Here is a 25528-nt window from a genome sequence, read left to right on the forward strand (position 1 = left end):
AGTCATTCTTGGCATGTGAGCATCAGTGTTAAGGCTAGCATTTATTGTCTATCCCTAATTTCCCTTCAGCTCAATAGCCTGCTAGGCCATTTCAGAGTCAACTGCAACTGGTGTGGGTCTAGAGCCACATGTAGGCCAGACTGGATAAAGTCAGCAGATTTCCTTCTCTGGAAGACAGTGAATCAGATGGGTTACTTACAACAATCCAATAGTTTCATGATTATTATTAATGACCAACATTTCATTCCAGATGTATTTTATTAATTAACTGAATTCCCCAGCTGTTGTAGTGAGATTTGAACACAGGTCTGTGGAACATTAGTCTAGGCTCTGGATTGTTAGCATGGTAACGTTAGCACTATGCTACTGCCCTCTTACCCAAATGGCTCCATTATGGCTGGGATTTGTGGTGTTACTATATGTAGCCACATATTATTGAGGTAAGGATAACATGGTGATCAAATGAACAACAGACAATACAATTTAAAAATACTCATTTAATCCAATCCAATATATTCAGTATGACAGCAGCAATCTAAGAATTCAGGCAGATCAATTCTGTAGCAAAAATGTAAAAATCAATTGATTGGTTTAAAGCTTCAATTTTTTTCACAACTTGTAGAATTGTCTCTCCTATTTCCAGGCTCTCATACATGTTGTAATATTTCAGAACCTGGGCACTTGTTGAGAATGATGTGTGAACCTTTCTGTAAATGAAGTGGAGATGGTTGGAGGGCTGCACTCGAAGTCAAATATGATTCAAAGGATACAAATTTAAACCCAGAGTGTAATTAAATTGATTATTACAGACATCAGACATGTGGTTTTATGGTCAAATATGAAATTATGTAGCTTAATGAGAAAAATCACACACCAAAAACACCAGAATAATTTTGAAAAACAATTCTCAAAACATAATGGGTAAGGACCATCAACGGGTGATTTGGACAAATTTGTAACAATATTTTCTGTATTAAAAGTGATGCTTTACTGACAGAATTAAATATTAATAGAAAAATAATTTATAATTATAACATAACACAAAACATTGTTATAGGTTTCTATGGCTCAGTGAGCAAATACACTGCCTACCATAGTCAAGTCATACAGACTTTCCTGGGTTCAATCTTCCATATTAAATGAGTTAATTTCAGTCAAACAGCAGGACAGTAATAACTGCCTTCAATATTACAAACCTTGGGAAGGAAAAGATCAAACAATTATGGTCCCTGCTCCTGATCCCTATTTAGCAATTCCGAATGAAAGTTATGTAAGAACGCTGGGTTTTAGGAGTCCAAGGGACCTAATGAATCCTTGCATCTCCTTACCTTAATTCCTTACTATCGAACAGTTGGTATTTTACCACCCAGTTTTAGATCTAGGCATGAATGATTCCAAAGTCAGCTCGCCAAATTGTCTTACATGAACGACTTCAGATCAAATTTGGCTTGTTTCACTCACTTAGGATGCCCACAAGCTACTGAGGTGGATGATTTGTGGATTATCCTTTCTTGACAAATCAAAAAAGAAGTAGACAATAAGTCTAAGAATTATTCACTGACTCATAACAAAGTTACACTGAGAATACAAGCAGTAAATGGGTAGGAACAGATGTATTTAGGGTTACCCAACAATTTGAATAACATTATTAATGGTTGAGCTATTTAACAAAATAAGGAACAGAGGTTGTAGAGGTAATTCAGTAGTGTCACAATAAATCAACAAGAAAGGAATCACTAACTAAATTATAGTTGAGATCAGTGTCTGAGACTGTTGCAGGTTCACAAAGTTACTTTCAGAATAAGTCCTAGGATAACTGGCAAGCTAACATCCTCCTAAATCCAGTCTACTGGATAGATTAATGTAAATGAGCTTCCAGACATTATATGACCATATCCTCACGAGGAATGTGGCTGTGTTGATCTTCTTCCTTAACTGGAATGTAGGCGTTAGTCTCCGGAGTGTTGAATGAATGAGGCCCTTAATTGGCAGGTTATCTGTTTCATATGGATTCTTGGTGCTGATTGAATGCACAAACAATGGTATCTGAGCTAGCCTCACTCACAGACACTAGTACAGATAGCTGATGTACATATCTCTGCCCGTCAGGTATAGCTGTACAATCTAACTTCTTCCTCTCTGTCTTGAAATATATTATACAAAACTCTACATCTGCTAGCTAAAGGAAGATTAGTACCTTTTTATCGACCAAACATAGAAAGATTCTGCCTCCGTTACCACTGACTAAGAGGCTCTTATTACTGACTGCTCGGAGAGGTGATAAAACTCTTTTTTAATACCTTAATTTCAAAAAGAAGCTTCTTTTGTTCAATTGAATAATCGAAGTGATACATTAGGATGGTCAATCCCTTTTTCTGTCATTCACTTTGAATGAACTTGGAGGTTTCTCAGATGCCTTTGCATTGGTGAAGCCTGAACATCCTGAGTGCCCTGGACTGTGCGCTTCTGTTTTACAACATACTGTACCAAATCACCATTCATGTTTCAAAGGGGTCCCATACAAATTTGAGGTGATGTGGCATCTTTAAATGCCATTAATTGCCTGGGTTTGACCATCTCCTAATGACTTTCTAACAGTAGTAAGCAATATCTTCTGTATATCTACATGAGCCTTTATGGCTTTGCTTCTTAGCCATTTCCCAGCATACTAGCTCCACACTGAGTGAAAACTGAGAAGCGCAACTCCTTTCTGACTGTACATTTCAGGAGGTTTACAGAGGGTTCCCATTTTCCCTCTACCTCCTGGTGAGAATCTTACAGGCACCCTTTAGGCCAATTACAGGAACCTTTATCAAAAATTCATATGCACAGACATTGTGGGAACGTGGGGAATGCACAAGATAGGATCTCTGTGTGAACAGCAAGTTGGCTCATTCTCTAGGTACACAGGCCAAATGGCCATCTGGGTGAAGTGATGGATACCACACCCCAGCATGTCCGAGTACATTCATAATTCTGGACAATATATGTTTCTTAAATTCATTGTTGGGACTTAATTGTTGCTGGCAAGACCACCAGAGAAAGTTAGCCAACCATGTTGGTGTGGGACTGAAATCACAAAGGCCAGGCTGGGTAAGGACGTCAGATTGCCTTCCTTTATGTTAGTGAATTAGTTGGGTTTTTAACGACAATTTGATAGCTATATTCAAATTTTCAAACTGCCGTGGTAGAGTTTGAACTCAGCTTTGGGTTACGAGTCCACTACCATAATTATAGACTTTTCACATTACCTCGTGAACAATTCCAGACACTAAAAAAAGTATGATCTCTATCTTCTAAAATACACGATCAAATGAGAAGTCCACGTGTAACATTCTAGCTTACACGTTTCGTTCCGGAAGTATTTGGCCTGATTTTGAGTTCATGGCACAAACATGCATTGGTACAAACAATGACATAATTATGCAGCGACAATTGATTAAATATTGACCCAAATTTTCTCTATGAAGGAAAGCCTCTCCATCATGGCGAAAGTCCCGGAAATGGCTGGAAATTCTAAGTCCCATCACCGCACACGGCATTTCATATTTTTGTGGGGGTGGGACTGGAGTTGGGTCGGGGTTCACGCATGCATGGTTTAAGGAGGCAACTGGCCAGTTAAATCACCAGCTTCCCCCACTGAAGTGGGAATCTGGTCGGTTAGGATTGTGAAACCTGACATGTGCAGACTGCCCCAGGTAAGATAGGTCTGAACTTGGTGGATTTATTTGGATAGCCAAGAGAGGTAAGGCACCCCTTTGCATAGGGCCCCGAGACACCTTTGGAGAGGTAAGACATCCTTGAGATTGTTAAGAGTAAACATGATTGTGTGCAAGAAGTACATAAACTCATTGGAATGTCAAAGCTGTCAAAGAACTGTCAAAAGATATTAGGTGAGTTGGCATGAGGATAAGGCCAAAGAGTGGTGGATGCGGAGATTAGTACACATGAGTTGTCACTAAGTTGGCATAGGGGTTATAAAGACCATGGGGATGTGGTAGCATAGGGGGTATGAGGGGCCTTGGGGGGTGGGTAGAGTGACATAGGTTGTCATGGGAGTATGAGGGGCCTTGAGGGTGTAGGTGGGGCATAGGTTGGAATAGAGGGTATGAGGGTTGGGTGGGGGACATGAGGTGGCATAGGGTGGCATGGATGGGCCATGGTGAGAGTGTGTGGAGAGTGGGAGGGGTGAGAGCTGGAGGGCTGTTTTTTGTTTTGAACATTTTTAAAATAACTCAAAGTGCCGGAGCACAGAGGCAGGCCTTCCGTCCAGCTACCTCTGCCCCAGCAGCCTCCGCACTCCTTCTGATTTATAATCCAGCACGCTGCCTCCACGCAGCAGCAGCCCCCCTCCCACCCCACCCCCCACCCAAAAACAAAATTCCAACCTCCCATCTCTGCACAACCAATCCAGGAGTGAAAATCTGGGCTAATGCATCGTATTTATCTCAGCACTGTAAAAGGCCCCTGTCTCAGATAGCAGACAGGCAACTATGAAATGATAAAGTAGGCTTAATTTAGTACAAGTTACACCAGCTAAATTGGGTTATTATTTCTTCCTTTTCTTTCTCTTGGGTAGGTTACATGAAAGATTGTGTTCCGTTTTCTTGTGACAGACAATATGAACCAGCTTCAGGTTGGCCAGAGTAAACAAGAGGCTGTAGAAATGTTCAACATCTCTGTCATCAATTTTCTGCTGTGTGACAGTTTTGACTATTGTTGGAATAATGGTCCGTTTCTTCTCAACCCTATGGAGAAAATATTGAACTAGGAATGTTAAAATAAAATGCAAGGTCCCCATGTCTTGTTCCCACTTATACAAGTGGAACTTCACAATTACTACATAAAGGATTACTCAGTCGACTGGAGGTTACAATTCATGTGTTAATCTTGGGAACTTCTAAAGACTATGCTCAACAAAGAATTAATTTCCAAATATTGATAGGACATTGTTGGAGGAAGGCGGGAAGAGACATTCATAGGAGCGCCCCACATAATTTCCTGTCCAACCAACATTCAGAGCCAGAAGCAGGATTTAGAATAAAGTAGAATCCAACTGTAGTGCTAACTGACTGTCATGATCATGCTGCAACCACAATCAATCTCTGCTTTCTAAAACCAAATCATGCCTGGAGACTCTAGAGGCAACTTTAACAGGTAGTTGATTTCAGCTGCAAAGCATACCCACCAACAATCTGTGCCGATCCCCCAAGATACAACTTTAACCCCCTCTTCTGAGCGGGCAAGAGGGTCACCTGCTGGAAACCAAAGGGTCCTTCTTTAAATATGTAGACCTTGCTCTGATCCTGTCATCAAGGTTTATTTGTTTTTTAATGAAAGGCCTAGACTGGGTAACTGTTGTGGCCTTTTAGCCAGGCCATCCTGGCAAGGAGTGGACCTGGGACAAGAAGATGCCCAAAAAAAAATGTCATTTTACTGTGTACTGCCCTGGAGCCAAGGACCATTCCCTAGCCTGCTTTCCAGCTGCCTGAATTTACATTCCCTCCCACAGGCAGTGTCCACTTCCTGCCAGCTTCATGCAGGAAGCTGACTGATAGACTGGTGAGTTATATTCTCCTGGGCCTCCTGCTGCCGAGGTCATGATAGTCTGTTCCCCAACCCCACTTAAAATCAGCCCTTTTGTGTTTAGGCAGCATAACAAAGAGGCTTCTAAACCATGCTATAAAGAAACACTTTCTCATCTACTCCTCTTAGTAACTCACCAAAGTTAAAAACATTTTCGATAAAATGTTTAATACAATTCTTTAAAAAGTGAATGATTTGATAAATGGAATAATTTATGAATGACGGTGAATCACCAGCATCTGGGCAACAGTCATTCATAAAATTGCTCATTCATGTGAGAGATAAAGTGTGAAAAAAGACAGCACATATGCACATAGTGAGAGAATGCTAAGAGTGACCGAGACCAAGGGCAAGAGCAGGAATGTTTTTTTTTCCTCTTTACAAATGATCAGGAAACAACAACACGAAAAGTGAAAATGACCTTTTCAGAATCGAATTCTGACAAATAGCCTATGACTCCTAAATCAAACCTGAACATTAAAACTCAATGTTATCGTGAAAATTTGGCACTTTTAAAAAATTTTAAACTAAGAGGCACAAATAGCAGCCTCAAATTTAGCAGAGGACCACAACTCACTTTAGTTTCTCAAACTTCAAAAGCGGAAAGTGCATTGATGTGCACAGAGATCTCCACCTACCCATGATCCAGATTCCAGGTGCTAAAGGCAATTCTGTTTTCCCTGCTACCGTATGGATTGATGGAATGGACAAAGCTGCAGAAATCCTCATCAAATGCCCCCTGAAAATGCACAGAGGTTCAACTGTTAAATTCCAAATCGACAACTTGTTTAGACTTGAATAGAGATTTGGCTGAAGCTCTTGTTTAAATATTAAGGGTTTGTGAATACTTTGTGCTGGACATGTAAATGTGAACTCTGAACCAGCTCAACCCAAACGAAGCAGATGAACCACTGCAGTACTCATCAATTACCTCATAAACTTGTGTTATTAATGTATTAAAAGTATAGAAGAAACTTTGATGTGGGTATCTGCTGTGGCTGAGTTGGTAGCACTCTCACCTCTGAGTCAGAAGGTTGTGTATCCAAGTCCCACTCCAGAGACTTGAGCACAAAATCTAGGCTGACACTCCATTGCAGTACTGAGGAGAGTGCAGCACTGTCGGAGGTGACATCTTTCAGATGAGGCTTCGAAACAAGGCCCCATCTGTGCTCTCAGGTGTATGCAGAAGAGCCTGTTACACTATTTCAAAGATGAGCAGAAGAGATCGCCACAGTGACCCTCTACCAACAACCAAATTATCTGGTCATTGACTACAGGGCCAACTAGCTCAGTTGGCTGGACAGTTAACATGTGGATTAGATCAATAGCACAGGGTTCAATCCCCATTCCAGCTGAGGTAAGCTCAGGGTCTGCTTCCTCACCTTACCCATAGTTAAAAATGACAGCATGTCAGTGTGGTTCAGTGAATAATTACCAAGGACCTGTCTTCAGGAAGAGGACTCCAGAAGATGATTGCAGTGACTATGCTTCAAAAGTATTTTATTGGCTGTAAAATGCTTTGTGAAATTGTGAAGTTGGAGAAGGATTTGTGCAAGTTTTCATTCTTTTTACATTCATGCTGTATTTGTGTGAAATTTTTAAGTCTCCTCCGTCTTTTCAATGGTGTAAGCCTTACAACCATCAAAGTCACTCAGGGCTCATTTGCATGGCTGCTCAGTTTGAGCATTCTTGCAATCAGTATAAAGATACATCTCCAAAAAATCAATCTAACAGCTCAGACAAGTGTAAGTGAGGAGTTGGTGAGATGAAGGCTTCACCAAACTCAGTTCCTGATAATAGGTTTCTGAGGAACTTCAGATTTTTCATCACTGTCACCTGCACTTCATATTATTATAGTGTTTTTGACACTTCCCAGAAAGATATTTTGGGCCCCCGGCTTAAACCAGCTCTAACCCAAACGGGTTGGCTTGCCCCATGGACATCATAATGGAGGAGGAGTTCCAATGGCCCACATTGAGGTACTGTGCAGTTATTGTTGCAGTACAGACAAGATGGCAGCCAATTTGCACACTGCAAGGTCCCACAAACAGCAAAAAGATAATGACCACATAATTTATTTTAGTGACGTTAGTTGAAGGATAACTGTTGGCTTAGGTACTGTGAGAACTTTCCTCAGTGTGTCATGGGATTTTTTTGTACATCTAGCTGAGAAGACACATGGGGCTTGAGTTTAATGCTTTATCCCAAAGATGGCACTTGCAACTGTGCAACACTCCCTCACCACTGCACTCAAGTGCCAGCTTAGATTTTGAGTTAAAGTGGCTGGATTGAGGTTTGAGCCTTCAGCTTTGTGACACCTAGCATAGAAATAGTTCTTTATTGGGGAAGTGTGAGGTTATCCACTTTGGATCTGAGAGAAACAAATTGGAATATTTGCTTAACAATGAAGGACTAAGATGTGGACCCAGGGTCAGCTCTAGCAATTAATAATTGCAATGTTTTAGCAGCCAACAAAAAGACTCTGCAATGGAGGTGGGAATAGTCTTTTACTTTTTGGGTATGATATCAAATTTAAGCCTGCTTGATGTCAGATACAGTTATTCTATTTTACAGCAGGATGTTACAAATGGTGTGCCCCAGGAGAAGATGGCCCACAACAGGAGGGAGAGAGACAGGAGGTGGGATAGGTTCTGGGGCCTCAACTTTCCACCATATATATCAACGACTTGAATGAAGGAACAGAGAGTTGTATTTGCAGATGATACACGTTTTAGGAGGAACAGGAAGTTACATGGATGGAAGCAAGCAGTCTCTAAAGGACAGAGATTAAGTGACTGAGAAAAACTGTGGCAAATGGGGTTCAATGTGAGGAAATCTGAGGTTATGCACTTTAGATTCAAGAAAGACAAATCAGAATATTTCCTTAATGGTGAAAGATTAGAAACTGTGGAGGAGAAAAGGTGTTTGGGGTTTGTGTACACAAATTAATAAAAGCACAGGTACAAAAAGCAACCAGATAGGTTACTGGAATGTTAGCCTTTCTCTCACAGAGCTTGGAATTCAGAAGTGAGGATATTATGCTTTAGTAAATTGGGTCTATACTCTCTAGGGTTTAGAAGAATAAGAGGTGATCTCATTGAAATGTATAAAATTCTTTCAGGGCTTGACAGGGTAAGTACTCAGGGGCTGTTTCCCCTAGCTGGGACGTCTAGAGCTAGGGGTCATAGTCTTATTCACATATAGTTATAGGTTGGAAAACTTTGGGTTGTTGGAACTCTGAATCTGCCTTTGCCTTTTGCTCCAAATGTGAGAAGTGTGTTGGGAGAGAGCTCAAATTGTAACATTTTTGATGTTTTATGGATAACTGCATATCTTATGAAATTGTATTTAGTAGCAGCATTAAGTCATTTTGTTATGTTTTCTGCTTGGAATTGCATGCTAATTATTTTGGTTCAACGGAAGAGGTTATAAAGAAGTACATTCTTATTTTTAACATACTAAAACTTTAAATGTGTAAACTGTAATACGTCGGTGACTAGATAACCTTTTTATACATGCCGTTTTGCAGAAACAAGTTAAAGCACACATCAGTCTTCAGGTCAGGAATAACTTGTCAATGTGTAAACAGGAGAGGTTGCTATCTAGAGATAGTTTTGAGAGAGGATGGGTGCTCTCCTAGTTTGATCAATGAATAAGCAATTGTATGAAGAGTCGAAACTGATATGGGAATTGGAATGAAAGTTTGAAGTAACTGCACAGAACAGATTATACTGGGCACAGAGATGCCATATATTGCAATGAGCAATAGATACTTCACATCCCTTGAGCTTTTTTTCACACAAACAATTGTTGCTAGCTCCACACTGTTGTAAACTCATGCCATTTAGGTTTCCTGTTGATGAGTAGCAGCCTGTTGCTTTGGGAAGTGAGATTAGAAGATATGGAGTTAACATACAGATCACATGTGGTCTAACTGAATGACAAAACACACTCAAGGAGCTAAATAGTCTACTGCTGTTCCTACCTTCCCATGTTCCTAAATAAAGCCCCTTTGGTTGCTGTGCATATCTATCCTATTGTTCGTTAATTGGTCTCATTTCCTCTTCAGTTTACAATAATGAACCTCAGAAAAGATATGTTGGCTTCAGATGGGGATGACATAAATTCACTAAACTGATACTGAGACTTAAATGGTTAAATGATGAGGACTGGTTACTTTGGTTGTATTCTCATGAGCTTTGAAGTTTGAAAGATAAACCATTTGAAGTGTTCAAAAATTAATTGATTAAATAGGATAGATACATGAAACTATTTCCTCTGGTGGAGAAATCCAGAACAAGGAGGCATAACCTTAAATTTAGAACCATTTAGGAGTGAAATCAGGAAGCACTTTTTCACAGAAAGGTTAGCAAAAATTTGGAACTCTCGCTCTCAAAAGGCTGAGGATACATAGACAATTGAAATTTTCAAGATATAAAAGAATAGGTTTTTATTAGGTTAGGGGTTATGGAGTAAAGGCAGGTAAATGAAGTTGAGATACAGATTAGCCTTGATCTAATTGAATGGTGGAACAAGTTTAAGGGGTTGAATATGCTATTCCTGTTTCTAGGTTACAAAGGAGTCCCACCAAGAATATTAAGATCAGTTTGCCCAAGGAAGATTGGGGTACTGCCCTCTGCTGGTGACATGTGTAATTTTCTAGCACAGCAAAGGCAAAATTCAGAGCTGTTATTATCTCAAGCGAAGCTAGTTTAGGAATATTTGTGTGATCAGTTTAAAAATATATTACTTTTAAACTCCTCACTAAACCAAAAACAGAAGTGCGTGGACTAAAGGCTAACATTTGCTAAATCTCAATGATTATAGAGCATTATACTAGAGTTATATAAAGAGTATTTAATTTATTTTCTTGGCGTATTTGATCTTCAAAAATTATAATTGTTCTGTGCTTTAAGTGGTTTGATATCTTGCAAGCTGAAGAAAAGAGGATTTGAATATTTTGCTTCTGGCACAGAAACATACAGAGAAACATTGAATTGCCAATTCACTTTATGACAGACACAGCAAGTAATATTATCAAAGCTGAACAATAGGCAAGTAGTACAGGACTGGAGAGTGTGAACTACAAGGTTATTATCCAACAGAGAATTGAGCTGACAACATATCATCTGAATCTCCAAGATTGGATTACTGGCTGAAACTCCCTTCCACCCATCCATAGGAACACAGAAACTGCCAGGTGAAAAAGGACCAAGGTCTGTCCGGTTCACCATCTACCATCCTGGTTCTCACTTATTACAATGATAATGGAGCAAAAACAGAAAACACTGGAAATACTCAGCATATTCCACCTTGTTCTCACACTGACCTCTCTGTTTTCGGCTTCCTGCAATGTTTCAATGAAGCTCAACCTAAGTTCGAGGAATAGCTATTCATCTTTCAGTTAGACACTTTACAGCCTTCCAGGCTGCACAATGAATTCAACAATTTCAGTCAGTAATATCCGCTCCCATGTTGTTCCCTTTGCATTTTTCAGTCTGACTCATGTTTTTCTCTTTGTTTTGCTTTTGGATGAGAGCTGTTCACCATTCTGCCATTCACACCTCCTCTAGATACATCTTTTGTTTCTTTACTTGTCCTATTACCACTCCCTCTGGCTCTGCATCCTTTAATCTCTCCTGTCTTCCATCCTATCACAGACCTTCCCCTTTGTTCTTTTACCACCCTCCCCCATTTCACTTGTTTAAAACCTATTACATTTCTAACTTTTCTCAGTTCTAAGGAATGGTTATTGTCCTGAATTGTTAACTCAGTTTCTCTCTCCACAGATGCTGCCTGACATGCTGAATCTTTCCAATTTTTTTAGTTTCAGTTTTTCAGCATCCTCAGTACTTTGCTTTTGTATTGATAATGGTGTTGCTGCTTAATAGTGATTAATCCCTTATCAATTAGCCTACAATGGATCCAGACATGGCACAAGGAAAGCCCCAGCTGGTATGTCATTTGATTGTCAACTAATACTCACCTGGCAAGTAAACCATCCTTCAGCAGTGCAGAGTCGACGATCGTAGTTTGCTCTCCTGTCAAAGTAACATCCATTGAACTCAGTTTGTTGAAGCTGCCTCTGTATTTTTTTTACAAATACACAGTACTTTATCCTTGTGTCTCCTTGGAGTTTGACAGCATGGTTCTTAACCTGTGGATGGAAAAAAATCTTGAAAAATCAAATGCATTCTAGTTATTGAATCAGTCCACCGGGTGATGGGACTGTTCTTTTTCCACAAAGGGAGGAAATGTGAATGAGAATATTGCAAAGAATTATTTCAATCGCTCCACCATTGGTGGCCGTGATTTCAGCTGCTTAGGCCCATCCCTGAACCTCTCTAACTTTCTCTTCTCCATTCAAGACACTTCATAAAACCTCCCTTTTTGACTAAGCTTATGGTCATCAGCCCATATATCTCCTGATTTGAGTTGGTGTCAAATTTTGTTTGAGAATGTTCCTGTGGAGTGCCATGGGATGTTTTACTATGTCAACGGCATTATATAAATGCTAGTAGCTGTTGAAAGTATTTCCACAGAATGGAATGCTGTGCTTTAAACGATGACTGCATGAGGCTCCACAACCAATGGGTGTAGGTCACACAACCAATTGACAAAGTACCACATCTTGAAGCAGCTGACTTGGGAGACATGCGCAGGCTTCATTTAAAAAGGAAAACTATTCAGACCCGCTCAGAGCATGTGGGTCCTCCCCGAAAATTCCCTCCTCGCCCCTGTGTATTTGCATTGCTCACTACAAACCTGCACCTTGATTACTGCTATTAGTCTAAACATACACTGGGACAAGCTGTAAGGATGATGGTGGGTAGAAATTTTAAATTATCACATTTACAATTCTTGTAATCACAATGAGGTGGAAACAGCCTTTTAACATGACAATATGTACAAAGAACATATCAGGGAGAGCAGAGGTTCATGCAGACAATTTCATCCTCAAGAATTTAAATCATTTCAATTTCACACCTCTGTCAGGTAGTTTCTCATTCTTCTTCCACAGCTGAATCTCATATAATCAGATTTGGTTTTAAATCGTGAGTTCAGACCTGCAACACAACAGATCCCATCGTTAGTGCTTGTAATTTGTGATAACAGTTTTATACTTGTTCTAACTGAACTTGAAAGCCACAAAGGTGTTGAACACTGTTTCATTGCCTCTTTATGAAAAGACTGAATCACCTAGAAGCACCGATGTTGTTGACCTGCAGTTAGTTACTTTATGTCCCCTGACTACGAGAAGTTACAAATTCTACAATAAACCTGATACAGCTGTGCCAAAACATAGCCTTTTCTCCAACTTAAGTGACTCCTTTTACTTCTCGCGTTGACCTGGATTTTCACTGAGTCAGGTTGACTTGGGAGTCCTTTAAAAATGGCCGGCAGGTCCTGATTCTGGGATTCCCGATTGTGTGGTTTATGGGAATGCCTTTAAAGGTGTGGATATTACTTCCTGTCAGAAGCCCACACCTGGTGCTCCTGACCTGGCCGACTCCCTTGGGTAGATAGGTATCTCCTACTCCTCTGCAATTTTCATGGAGTTGGGCGAGCTTTTTAAAGAGCCGTGGTTCACGGCCCCTCAGTAGAATTGTGAAACCTAATGTGCATGAGGGGATCTTTTAAAAGGTAAGTTCAAAAGGTTGCCCTCATGCCCCGTATGCCAAGTTACGACCCCACACCCACCCCCATGTCCCCTCATGCTCCCATGTCAAGCTCTGCCCTTCCACTTGTTGTAAGGGTTGTTTTGGTGTCTCACTAAGAGGTCTGGAGGCTTGTATGGTTGAACATAAATTTTTTATTAACAACTCATACCTATATACATCTCCAAGGTACAGCCCTGCATGGGTGCTGTCTCCTTCCAGAATCTTCTGCACACAGTCTGCTATCATGTGACTCTCTACATCACTATGTGGGCAGTACTGTTTCCCCACTCCCACATTAACCGTTGCTCTGCCAAATACCCTTATACTATACCACCCACCCTCTCATGCCCCCATGCCAAGCTTTTCCCTTCCACCCAACCCCTCAGGCCTCTCATGCCCCCTATGCGAAGCTCTGGCACTTCCATGTCCAATGATCTACTGTATACTTTTTGGAACCAATGAATACCACAATGTGAAATGGGATGTGTGAAAAAAAACTTTGAAAAAATGTAATCTGTAATTTGATCACTTTCCCCTATGCTTGAAAAAACGTCTGGACAAGATAATAAAAGTGTCAATCATCCAGTCCCTTTGAAATTTCAAAAACCACAAACCTCAAATACTTGAAACCACTTGGGTCATGTAAACAAACATATGAAATTGACCACAGAGATAGGAGAGCCTGAACTGTCAATCAAACAATGTTTTCTCTGTGGAGCAAGTGTTCCACTTTACATTGTGGCGTTCATTAGTTCTAGAAAGTATACAGTGGGTCAATGGGCAGAGCTTGCCATAGGGACATGATGGGACATAGGGGGTGGGCGGAAGGACAGAGCCTGGCATAGGGAGCATGAGGGGCCTGAGGGGTTGTATGGGAGGCATGATGTGGCATGGATGGGGCATGGGAAGTGTTTGGTGAAGGGGATGTGCGGAGTGAGGGCCTTTATGTTTTTAACTGTGACAAAGTCCCACGACACCAAGGTGGGCCTTTTAAACAGTCCCTGAGCCCCTGTGGCCACCTCCACATTTCTTTCCGTGTTGGCTCGCCTGACTCCAACCCTCACCTGCCCCCTGGCAACAAAGATCCTGCCTTGGCGGGCACTTTCTCCTGAGGTGGGCGGGCCGAGCAGGGAATTTTCCCAACTCCCCCTACCTGCCTCCAGGATGAAAAAAATCCAGACCATTAACTCTCCCCTCTCTACAAAAACAGCAAAATAAATGCTGGGCTGCCTAGGAGAGAGTCTGTCTAAATCCCACTGCAGCAAAGGTGTCACCAAGCTTTTTTAAATGCAATGTGGTGCTAGATTCTGTGATAGAGACAGAATTTAACATGAAGACTGGCAAGGCCCTCAGCCTCAGGTTTGAACTAAATTTATCGTTGGAGCATTGGCTTCTTCAAATGGTTTAGTACATTTGGGCTCAATAATGGAAAGTTATGCATAGACATTGAGTGCAGACTAAAGTGTGATGCCCTATCCAGTCAAACAGCCTGCCAACATTTACTCTCTAGGCTCACAGACGAACAATAAGGACTTGGGGAAAGGTACACATCAAACCTTAGCCCAGCAAAAGTCGACATCTTTGGGAAAGAATGGAAGAAGATTGTGACGTAGGGGGAAGGGAAAACTTTAAAATGTGTATCATGATCCATGATTGGGAAAATTGTGCATGGTCTGTGAAAGGAATTCAATCAATGGGCTGAATAGCAACTTCGCATTTCATCTGAGCACAACCCCATCACTTATATACTTTGTGTGATATTATTGAATAGCCAAGGCCACTTTCTTCAGTCTGATATTACTGACAACATCAATAGCACCTCACCTTTAAACCATTCCTGGTCATCCTCACGATTTTCAGCTCTAATATTTTCAGCAGTATTTTCAACAAAACACTGCAGCAGCTGCATTTTCTTGGGTTTTATTTCTTCAGATAACATCCTGCTTGCAGTCGTAATTAATTCATCATTGCTGTCATCATATTCATGCAATATTTTGTTTAAACAGTAATAAATCTCTGTAAATTGGATGGAGAGATGAATTGCCAATCTTAAAACCAGCTTGAACTGGAATAATACTCTTCAATTATTATGGACATCAGCTAAATATCAATCAGATCTTATTGTTTGTTACACAATAGAGTATCTCATCAACAAGCCTTCGCTGTTGAAAACCGTGCTTCATACTGTCTAGCATGGTGCCTTGGCACATGAAGTACCAACCAGCCAAGCCAAATGCTCCCACTTGGTGACACAGAGCGTTGTTATCTCAATTCTTATCACTAGTATGCTACCCAAATCCAGGATGAGGACTGATCTAATATAGATTTAGCACAGACCTCCCTGACAGCTGTTTCCATTAGCTGATGGTACAAGGGCGAGAAAACACAGATTTAAGGTTTTGGGCAAGAGATACAGGGAGAGATGTGAGAAAGAACTTCTTTTACGCTGTGAGTGCCAATGGCCAGGAACTCACTGCCTATGAGTGTGGTTGAAATGGAGATGATCAAAGATTTCAAAAGAAAATTGGATGGGCACTCGAGGGAAATAAAACTTGTAGGCTACAGGGATACAGCTGGGGAATGGGACTTAATGACTTACTCTACAGACAGCCAGCATGGACTTGAAGATCCAACGGCCTTCTTCCATTATGACCCCATGAAAGCAGTTGTGAAAGACTTTCAGGCAAAATACTCCTTGGAGGCTTGGATGGGGTGTTAAAAATTTAAAATCTCAAACTTGACTCCAACCTTCCCACATTCAGTTTTAATGGAGCTGGTAAAAGAAGCGTGGCAGGGGGTGAGACACAGAGAAAAACCAGCTCACTCCCAGGAACAGGAGGTGAATTGGCTGCGTATTTCACATTTTACAGGCTTAACCCTGGCTGGCTGGATTTCCCTAGCCTCCCAGTAGCTTAAGGGAGACAAGGGCTGTTTCTTGAAAAAGGTATGTGCCTTTATTAGCATTGCCAGTCGGCCAAGAAGAGTGGGAGTTCAAGTCCCCAGCCCATCAAGCTTACTCACTTCCCTGCCTGTTATCAGAAACACACAACACCCCTCAACCAGGATCGGGGATCGCCTTGTTCCCAATCCTTAGGGATCAGTGACTGCACCCTCTACACTCTGTTCCCCCACTCATCCTTGCTGCTCCTGAGCTGTGCCTCCTCCAAGGTGTTCCCTGCTCCACTGGGTGTCAAGCCTGTCAATCAGGCTGGTTTCCAGGTGGGGAACCTACTTGAAAAAAAAAACAATGAGAAACCGGGATTTCTGGGTTTCCCCAAACAAAACTCATTCCCTCTACTCACAAAATCTGTCCCAGTCAGGATCGGAATGCATTTACCTCCTTCCCACTTCTGTCCCTGCTCCAGAATGATCAGCTTACAGTTATCTTCCAAACACGAGAAATACTCAGCATCAACTTCTGTCCCATCTTCAAATAAACATACACGACATCCTTCACGTGAGAGCTATCCAAGAGAAAAACGAGTAGTTACCATGAAGCATAGAAACACGATCGCCACTTTTCTGTCTTCATTTTGTACCAGAGACTTTGGCTCAAATCTTCCGATCAGGATCGGAAACCCTATTTCCGACCCTGACCCGGCAAAATAAAAATACCCACCTACCTTACTCTGATTTTTTTCTAAGCAATCTTCTGATGGAGGATCCTTCCAAACTGACTCAGTGCAGCAAATCTCGAGGGAGCAGCGGAGAGAATCTGCGCAGAAGCCACAGGATGGCACTAGCTAGCTGCCTTATTCTGGTAAGTAAAGAGTTTAAATGTTCCAAAACTCCTTTGAAGAGCTACACAAAGAACTGTGAAAGGGGTAGGATTTGGGGTAGTGTGGGTAAAGTAAGTGGATAAAGGGGGTAGGCTGGCAGATGGGCGAGGTGGTAGGTCGGTGAGGTGGTAGGTGGGTAGAGTGGTAGAATGGCATGTGGGTGAGGTGGTAGGGTCACAGCTGGTTAGGGTGGCAGGATTGTAGGTGGGTGAGCTGGTGTCAGGTGTGTGAATGGGTAGGTGGGTCGGGGGTAGGCAGGTCGGGCTGGGAGGGGTGGTCAGGAGGGGGCTTGTCAGGGTGGTTCAAGGGGGAGTTGGAGAGGGTCAGTGGGAGATGGGGTTGTGGGGGAGTCAGGGGGCAGTCAGGTTGGGTTGGGGGGGTTAGTCAGATCAGGTTGGGTGGTGGGAAGGTGGGGGTCAGGGGGATAGTCGGGGGTGTTGAGTGAGGAATTAATAGGATGGTCAGTGTGAGTGACTGGGGGTGGGGGCAGTTGTATAGTTACCCAGGAGTTAGACTAGTTTTTTTAATGTCTAACATTTCCTGGGTCACTATCTGGGTAAGTAAGTCAGAATTGTCCAAAGTTTCTGACTCTAACTGCAAGTTGGAGATTTTTTCAGAGGGAACAGGGGAACAGGGGAATTGCTCATCGGAACTTCTGACCATCCGGAGACCAGAAGACCTGGGCCATTATTTCATTAATGAGCTACTTTCAAAGGAATGATTGGGTGGTCCTTTCACCTCAGAGACTTGAGTTCAAATCTAGCCCATACAATGGAATAACTCTCTTCCCTCTCTTCCAGCTGTAAGTAATCTTCGTCTGGGCAGACTCAGCCCAGTTTCCAATGCATTCAAACACACACACTGCCCATGAATTGGGTCAAATCACTACTACACTAACTGAATCACTCTGACAGGTCACAAAAGAATAGCTGGTGTCTGAAACGGGAACATTGACACTGGTGCAATTGGGACAGGAGTTTTTTTGAGGTTCTGTTAGATACATATCTCTGCCTCTGACCAGTTATACTATTAAAACAAAGTTAGAAAACAGAAACTAGAATGAAAAGTCTATGGAAATACAATCTGCCTTATGGAACTTGTCCTGTTATGTTGCAGAAATGCTTCACATCTAAAGAGCTTATTATTTGTGCTGTAATTCAGAATTAAATTAATGGTGTCTCCACATGCATCAGTTTCCCCAAAACAAACCAATAATACACACCATATTCAGTTAGACAGCCTACAGTTAATCATTGCCAATGATCCTTCTATGAACAGACTGGATCTGCTCCTACTGTTCCACCAAGTGGCTGACTGACTCCCTGAACAACATTGCTTCAATGACAAAACTTCAAAATAAAATACATTTCCTGATCGATCAAAACTTTACTGCTAGGTATTTGATTTTCTCTTTCTTTGAATTGCACACTTTATTTGAGAATTATTTATAAGCTGCAAACGACTATTTTATGTAAAGCATAAACTTTGGCAGCAGATAACTGAAACTCACCTACCCTGTGTTTGCAGCTTTCAGCGTAGCTACCACTACATATGATGTGTCGAATTTACAGAAAGTGGAAAGGAAGTAACAGAAAATATTTTTTTAAAAAGAGGCCAATAGAATAATAGAATCTTAGAATGGTTACAGCCCATCATGTCTGTGCTAGCTGTCTGTAAGAGCAACTCAGAGCCCTGAAATCTGTTCTCTTCAGGGGCTTATCTAATTCCCTTTTGAAAGTCAAGGTTAAATCTGCCTCCACCATACTCCCAGGCAATGCATTCCAGATCCTAATCACTTGCTGCATTAAGAAAAGCTTTTCCTCATGTTCCCATTGGTTCTTTTGCCATTCACTTTCAATCTGTGTCCTCTGGTTCTTGATCCCCCTGCAAATGGGAACAATTTCTCTCTATCTACTTTATGTAGGCCCCTCATGATTTTGAATACAATATCTCTATCTAATCTTCTCTCAACCTTCTGTTCTCTAAGGACAACAACCCCAACTTCTACAATCTATCCACGTATCTGAAGTCCCTCATAAATATTTTCTGCACCTTGTCTATGTATTTGCATCCTATCCAACAAGTTACTACACAGGAAGTGATCCTTGACGAAAGTTAGTGGCCAACTGAAATAGATAAACATAAAGTGCATTGTCCAGCAAGTTCACAAAAAAAGCCCAGGGCCAAACAATGTACAAATTTTAATGATCAAATATCAATATTCTGGGAAAAATACACATACAGTATACTTCACTGTGTGGCCAAACACATAAACTTAAAACTAGTATGTTTAAAAATTATCCCTTTCACTTTCACAATATGTCTCCCAGCATTCAACTGCAAATTGTTTTGCATTACTTGCAGAAACAGCCATCAATAAATATTATATATGGAAATTATAATAAACCAAATTCATTATGATAACCTGTGAAACATATGAGTTAATTTTAGGCTGTAATCATTTACAAACATATCAAACAGGGTAAAACTACACTTTTAACACACTAAATGGCCAGCATGTAATTAGATACTCATACTGAGGAAAGCGTAGGCCATATATGCTGCAAGAGAAATTTAAGAATAAATGCAACACGCCAGTTTTGCAATACTGAGGAAAAACTGCAGAGCAAAATTCAAAAATGTGAATCTGCATGAAGTACACAAAATGCCTTTAAATAGCTTCACAGTAACTAAAACTACAGAGCTAAACTGAGAAGAAAAGACAAGATCTTACATACATAAGAAAAACAATCCAAAACTGTGTTTCAATTACACTCAACAACAAACACCACTAGGATTCCTGTGATATGTCACATTGTATCACTCAGAAGTGGGTATCATGTATCCCAAACTACTGAACTCTACACAGTTTCACGGTCTCCTCTCTCTCTGCCTGTGTTAGGTGCAGGTAGATTGTGCTCATGAAAAGTGACGAATTCCCCTGCTCCCCTCAGTAGGTAAATGCACTTTTTGATGCGGCAAGCAGCCATAGAAATGTCTAAAGAAAGACTTGCATTTATACAGTGACTTTCACGGGCTTAGGTCTCAAAGTGCTTTACGCCAATGGAGTACGATTTGAAATGAAACAGCACAACCAATTTGCACACAGAAAGAACCCACAAACTGTAATAAAACAATGACCAGATAATCTATTGTTAGATGTCAATTGAGGAATAAATAATGCCCAGGACACAGGGGATAACTCCCCTGCTCTTCTTCAAAATAATGCCATGGGACCTTTTATGTCCACCTGGCAGTCTCAAATTAAAGTGGGCACCTCTGACAGTGTAGCATTCCCACACTGCTTGTCAGTCCAGATTTTGTGTTCAAGTCTCTGTAACGGGGTCATTCAATACATTGTTTTCTAACTTCAGTTCATTTAACATTTCAGGGCAACGGGCCTCCATTAAAAGGACAAACACAAATATGCAATCAAAAGCTAGATGTAGCATTCGTTTTAGGGCGCAACAAAGTACAAGTACAATATCTAAACTACAGGGTTTGACGATTTGTTAATGCTAAACTTGGGAGCGCAAATCCGGTGCTTAAAGGCTTAAAATGATTCCCAAAGTAGCGTGAGATACCCCTCCCCCTCCCCCCATCCCTGGAAATGTCACTTGGGGCTTGGTGTGGGTTCTGACCCCGGACTCAGACCGCCGTAATCTATGCGGAAGGAAAGTGCTTAGCTCCAAACTCCAGCCCTACTGTAAACCCACTTGGAGATAAGGGAACCCTGAATAATATGGTAACGTTTCCATTTCTGCTGTGGGGGGAAATGCAAACATCGGCGCTGTGTAAACGAGCTCTCTCTCCACTGAAGGCGGATTCACAGAAGTGCAGCTGAACATCGACAGAAATGAATTTACAAATGTCTCCCCTTCAGGTTTCCGGGTTGTCCCTGTTTAGACCAGGCACTGGCATTGAAGCTCGCTTTCGTTAAATTAATCGTGTCCCTTTGTATTCTACACAATCGATTCAATTTCACCTGCAATTTCTGGCACCCTTTGTCCGTTAGCTCTTCCAGATCCCTGGCGACGATTCCATATTTACGATCTGTGTTCGAACTCGTCACTTTGAATTTGAATCCCATGTTATAAAAGAATGCAAGTGCGCATGTGCACTACACACACACACACACACACACACCGATTGACGAATGTTGGAAAGCAGAGACTGTGGGAGGAGAAGTTGCTGAATGCCCTGCTGGAGACAGTACAACATCAGCCATTAAATAAACATATAGCGTCAAAAGCAAAATACTGCGGATGCTGGAAATCTAGAATAAAAACAAAAATACCTGGAAAAACTCAGCAGGTCTGACAGCGTCTGCGGAGAGGGATACAGTTGACGTTTCGAGTCCGTGTGACATATAGGGACACCGGATGTACCAAAGGCCCTGTTTGGTTCTTTCATTTGTGCAGATGATCATCCTTCGAAAGAACTGAGGAAAGAAAGAAATGTAATAGGTTTTGAGCAAGAGGAAGGACAAAAGGGAAGGTCTGTGATGGGGCGGGGGTGGGGGGGTGAGGGAGGAGAGATTAAATGATAATGGGTAAAGGAACAAAAGATGTGGCCAGAAGAGGTGAATGACTAGATAGCAGCCATCCAAATACAAAGTGAATGAATAAAGAAAGAGATCCAGAAGTGCCAAGTTGAAGGATGAGGCGCTGTGCCTTGAGCTTGAATTGAGCTTCATTTCAGGCTGAGGCCAGAGAGGTCAGAGTGGGAGAAAGGTGCAGAATGAAAATGACAAAGGATGCGAAGCTCAGACCATAAGACGCAAGCTCTCAAAGAAGGAGGCCATTTGGCCCATTGAGTCTGCTCCGCCATTCAATGAGATCATGGTTGATCTGATAATCCTCAACTCCACTTTCCTGCCTTTTCCCCATAACTCTTGATTCCCTTACTGATTAAAAATCTGTCTACCTCAACCTTGAATATACTTAATGACCCAGCCTCTACAGCCCTCTGCGGTAAAGAATTCCACAGATTCCACTACCCTATGAGAAAAGAAATTCCTCCTCATCTCTGTTTTAAATGGGTGCCCCCTTACTTTGAGATTATGCCCTCTGGTCCTAGACTCTCCCACAAGGGGAAACAACCTCTCAGCGCCTACCCTGTCAAGTCCCCTAGGAATCTTATATGTTTTAATAAGGTGGCCTCATTCTTCCAAACTCCAATGAGTACAGGCCCAATCTACTCAACATCTCCTCATAAGAAAATACCTCCAAAACTGGAATCAACCTAGTGAACCTTCTCTGGACTGCCTCCAATGCCAGTGTATCTTTCCTTAGATAAGGGGACCAGAACTGTTCACAGGTGTGGTCTAACCAGCACCTTGTATAGCTTTAGCAAAACTTCCCTATTTTTATGCTCCATTCTCTTTGAAATAAAGGCCAACGTTGCATTTGCCTTCCCTAGTACCTGCTGAACTTGTATGCTAGCTTTTTGAGATTCATGCATGAGGACTCCCAAATCTCCTTTGTGCTGTAGCTTTCTGCAGTCTTTCTCCATTTAAATAATATTCAGCTCCTCTATTCTTCCTGCCAAAATGTATAATCTCACATTTTCTCATATATTCCATCTATTAGGTTTTTACCCACTCATTTAAGCTGTCTATGTCCCTCTGTAGACTCTTTGTGTCATCCTCACCACTTGCCTTCCCACCTATTTTTGTGTAATGGCGATAGTGCATTCACTTCCCTCATCTAAGTCATTAATATATATTGTAAATAATTGTGGCCCCAGCACTGATCCCTGTGGCACTCCACTAGTTACAGGTTGCCATCTGGAAAATGCCCCCCTTATCCTAACTCCCTGTCTTCTATTAGTTAGCCAATCCTCTATCCATGCTAATATACTACCCACAAAACCATGGACTGTTATCTTATTAAGTAGCCTTACATGCAGTACCTTATCGAATGCCTTTTGGAAATCCAAATATATTACATCTACTGGTTGCCCTTTACCTATCCTGCTTGTTACAGGGTCATGCTTGCAGACTGAATGGTGGTGTTTCACAAAGTGCTTTATTTACACCTCTTCCAAAGTCCCATTTAACATTTCTACAATTTTAATAGCTTTGTACATATAGCAATTACAAACTTTTATAATGAGTGCATTTATCTTCAAATGTGGCAGTCTTAAATATGCAAACAGGTCTCACAAGCATCGGAACAGAAGTAGGCCATTCAAAGCCTCCACCATCCAGTTAGATCATGGCTGATTTGTACTTCAAGCCTGTTTATCTGCCTTTGGGCAATATGCCTCAATACACTTACCTAATAAACATCTGTTCATCTCAGTTTTGAAAGCTTCAATTGTCCCAGCACCTAACAGCCATTTGTGGGAGAAAACTCTGGATTTCCACTATCCTTTGGCTGAAACGTGCTTTCTGATTTCACCCCCGAATGGTCTAACTTTATTTTTAAGAATGTGATCCTTTGATTATTCCACTAGAGGAATAGTTTCTCTCAACTTACTATATCAAAACCTTTTATCACTTTAAACACCTCAGATCATCCCTCAACCATCTAAACTCAAGGGTATGCAACCCATGCTCATAATTTAATCTTTTAAGCTCCAGTACAGTCATTACTTTGAGGCTTCATCTGCACTTTCTTCACCTACTTCTGGCACTCTTCTAGTTTGTAATGGCTGCTGGCACAAAACCATGAGGAAGGGCACATAACTACAGGGTACCAACCATTACAATAACATTTTCAAACTGTGGACAAGTCACTCACCATCCTGACTTGGAAATATATCGTCTCTCCTTCATTGTCGCTGGGTCAAAATCCTGGAACTCCCTTCCTAACAGCACTGTGGGTGTGCAGCGGTTCAAGAAGGCAGCTCACCACCACCTTCTCAAGGGCAACTAGGGATGGGCAATAAATGCCGGCCCAGCCAGCGAAGCCCGCATCCTGTGAATGAATAAAAAAATGCAATCAGATATCACATAATCAAATGCTGCAGGAATACATGGAACAGCTGGCGAGGACTCTCTGACTATAGAGGACAGACATGGTTCCAATCTTGCATTGCCATTGTGTCTCATTTGGAGTTACTTTGACCTCCTAAAGCACCATCCAAGAAGATAATCATTAGGTGATGGGATAATGACAGATGAAAAAGGTTATTGAGACTATCTTAAATCATATATCCTGAAAGATATTCAATTCCCCCACTGCAGAATCCACTTGATTCTTTAAGAGTCAGTTGTGACAAATTGTCAGCTGTGGCTCAGTTGGTAGCATTCTCACCTCTGAATCAGAAGATTGTGGGTTGTGAGGGAGTTCTGCATTGTTGGTAGGTTCTGTCTTTCGGATGAGATGTTAAACAAAAGCCCGGTCTACTCTCTCAGGTGGACATAAAAGATCACATCACATTATTTTAAAAAGAGCAGAGAAGATAACTCTAGTGTTGTGGCCAATAATTATCCCTCAATCAACATCGCAAAAACAGATTATCTGCCTATTTTCATGTTGCTATTTGTGGGAGTTTCATTCAATCATAGAATTATAGGATGTTTACAACACAGGAGGCCCAAATGTCTATGTCAGCTCTCTGTGAGAGCAACCCAGCTAGCCCCACTCTCCTTCCCTTTCCCCGTAAATTCGCAAATATTTTCTCTTCAGGTCAACATTGAATTCCTTTTTGAAAGCCACAGTTGAATCTGCCTCTGCCACATTCCACAGCAGTGCATTCCAGATCCTAACCACTTGCTGGGTAAAAAAGGTTTTCCTCATTAGGAGGAGGAAAAGCCAGCACTCTCAACAAATTGGCAAATGTTATTTCCAGAAGGATTTGTGAGAGAAACTATATTTGTAAATTGGCTGCCGTGTTTCCCATACATTAACAGCAGTAATTGCATTGCAAAAGTACTTCATTGATTGTGATGTCAGTTGGTTATGGAGGTATTGAGGTGCAATGGGTAGCATCCCTGCCTCTGAGCCCTGGGTTCAAGTCCAACTCCAAAACTTGAAGGCCAAGGAAGGTGTGTTCATAATGGAATCAAACAGGTTGAGTGTCAAGTTATAAATCTTTCCAACATATGCCAATGGAAGGTGGTAAGATGGGGAGATTCCTGGTGAGCCATGTGATGGAAAGAAATTGGAGCCTTGACCATCACTATCCATAGCTTAAAGCTACAACATGCATGTAAGAAGCATACATTGCTTAGGAACTTGGACTCCATTGGGGTGGGTGGGGTCAGTTGTGTGGATGCTGAGAGGATGTTGCCCCTTGTGGGAGAAACTAGAAGTAGAGGGCACAGTTTAAGAATATGAGTTCTCCCTTTTAAGACAGAGATAAGTAATTTTTTTTCTATCAGAGTGTAGTTATCTGTGGAATTCTCTTCCCCAGAAAGCAGTGGTGCTTGGGTCATTGAATTTATTCAAGACTGAGTTGGATAGATTTCTGATAGACAAGGGAATCAAGGGTTATTGGGGGCAGCCAGGAAAGTGGAATTGAGACCACAATCAGATCAGCCATGATCTGAAA

General features: G+C 41.5%; 1 protein-coding gene across 1 annotated transcript; it reads right to left on the reverse strand.

Moving 5' to 3' along the window:
- Positions 1-948: 948 nt before the first annotated feature.
- Positions 949-21917, reverse strand: dffb (DNA fragmentation factor, beta polypeptide (caspase-activated DNase)). The gene is made up of 7 exons (XM_078558225.1): positions 21012-21917; positions 16585-16711; positions 15072-15263; positions 12574-12653; positions 11573-11743; positions 6225-6325; positions 949-4748 (listed from the first exon to the last, which is right to left on the reverse strand). The coding sequence occupies exons 1-7, from the start codon at positions 21114-21116 to the stop codon at positions 4550-4552; spliced, it is 975 nt and encodes a 324-aa protein (XP_078414351.1). The 5' UTR covers positions 21117-21917; the 3' UTR covers positions 949-4549.
- Positions 21918-25528: the final 3611 nt, after the last annotated feature.

The sequence above is a fragment of the Cetorhinus maximus genome, chromosome 15 (genome assembly GCF_964194155.1).
Source record: "Cetorhinus maximus chromosome 15, sCetMax3.hap1.1, whole genome shotgun sequence".
In the NCBI taxonomy this organism is placed as follows: Eukaryota; Metazoa; Chordata; class Chondrichthyes; order Lamniformes; family Cetorhinidae; genus Cetorhinus; species Cetorhinus maximus.

Coding starts and splice junctions, on each gene's coding strand:
- dffb (XM_078558225.1), bottom strand. CDS start 21,116: ATGGGATTCAAATTCAAAGTGACGAGTTCGAACACAGATCGTAAATAT. Junction 16,712..21,011: donor AAGGGTGCCAGAAATTGCAG/GTGAAATTGAAT, acceptor TCTCTTGGATAG/CTCTCACGTGAAGGATGTCG. Junction 4,749..6,224: donor ACCTGGAATCTGGATCATGG/GTAGGTGGAGAT, acceptor TTTTCTCCATAG/GGTTGAGAAGAAACGGACCA.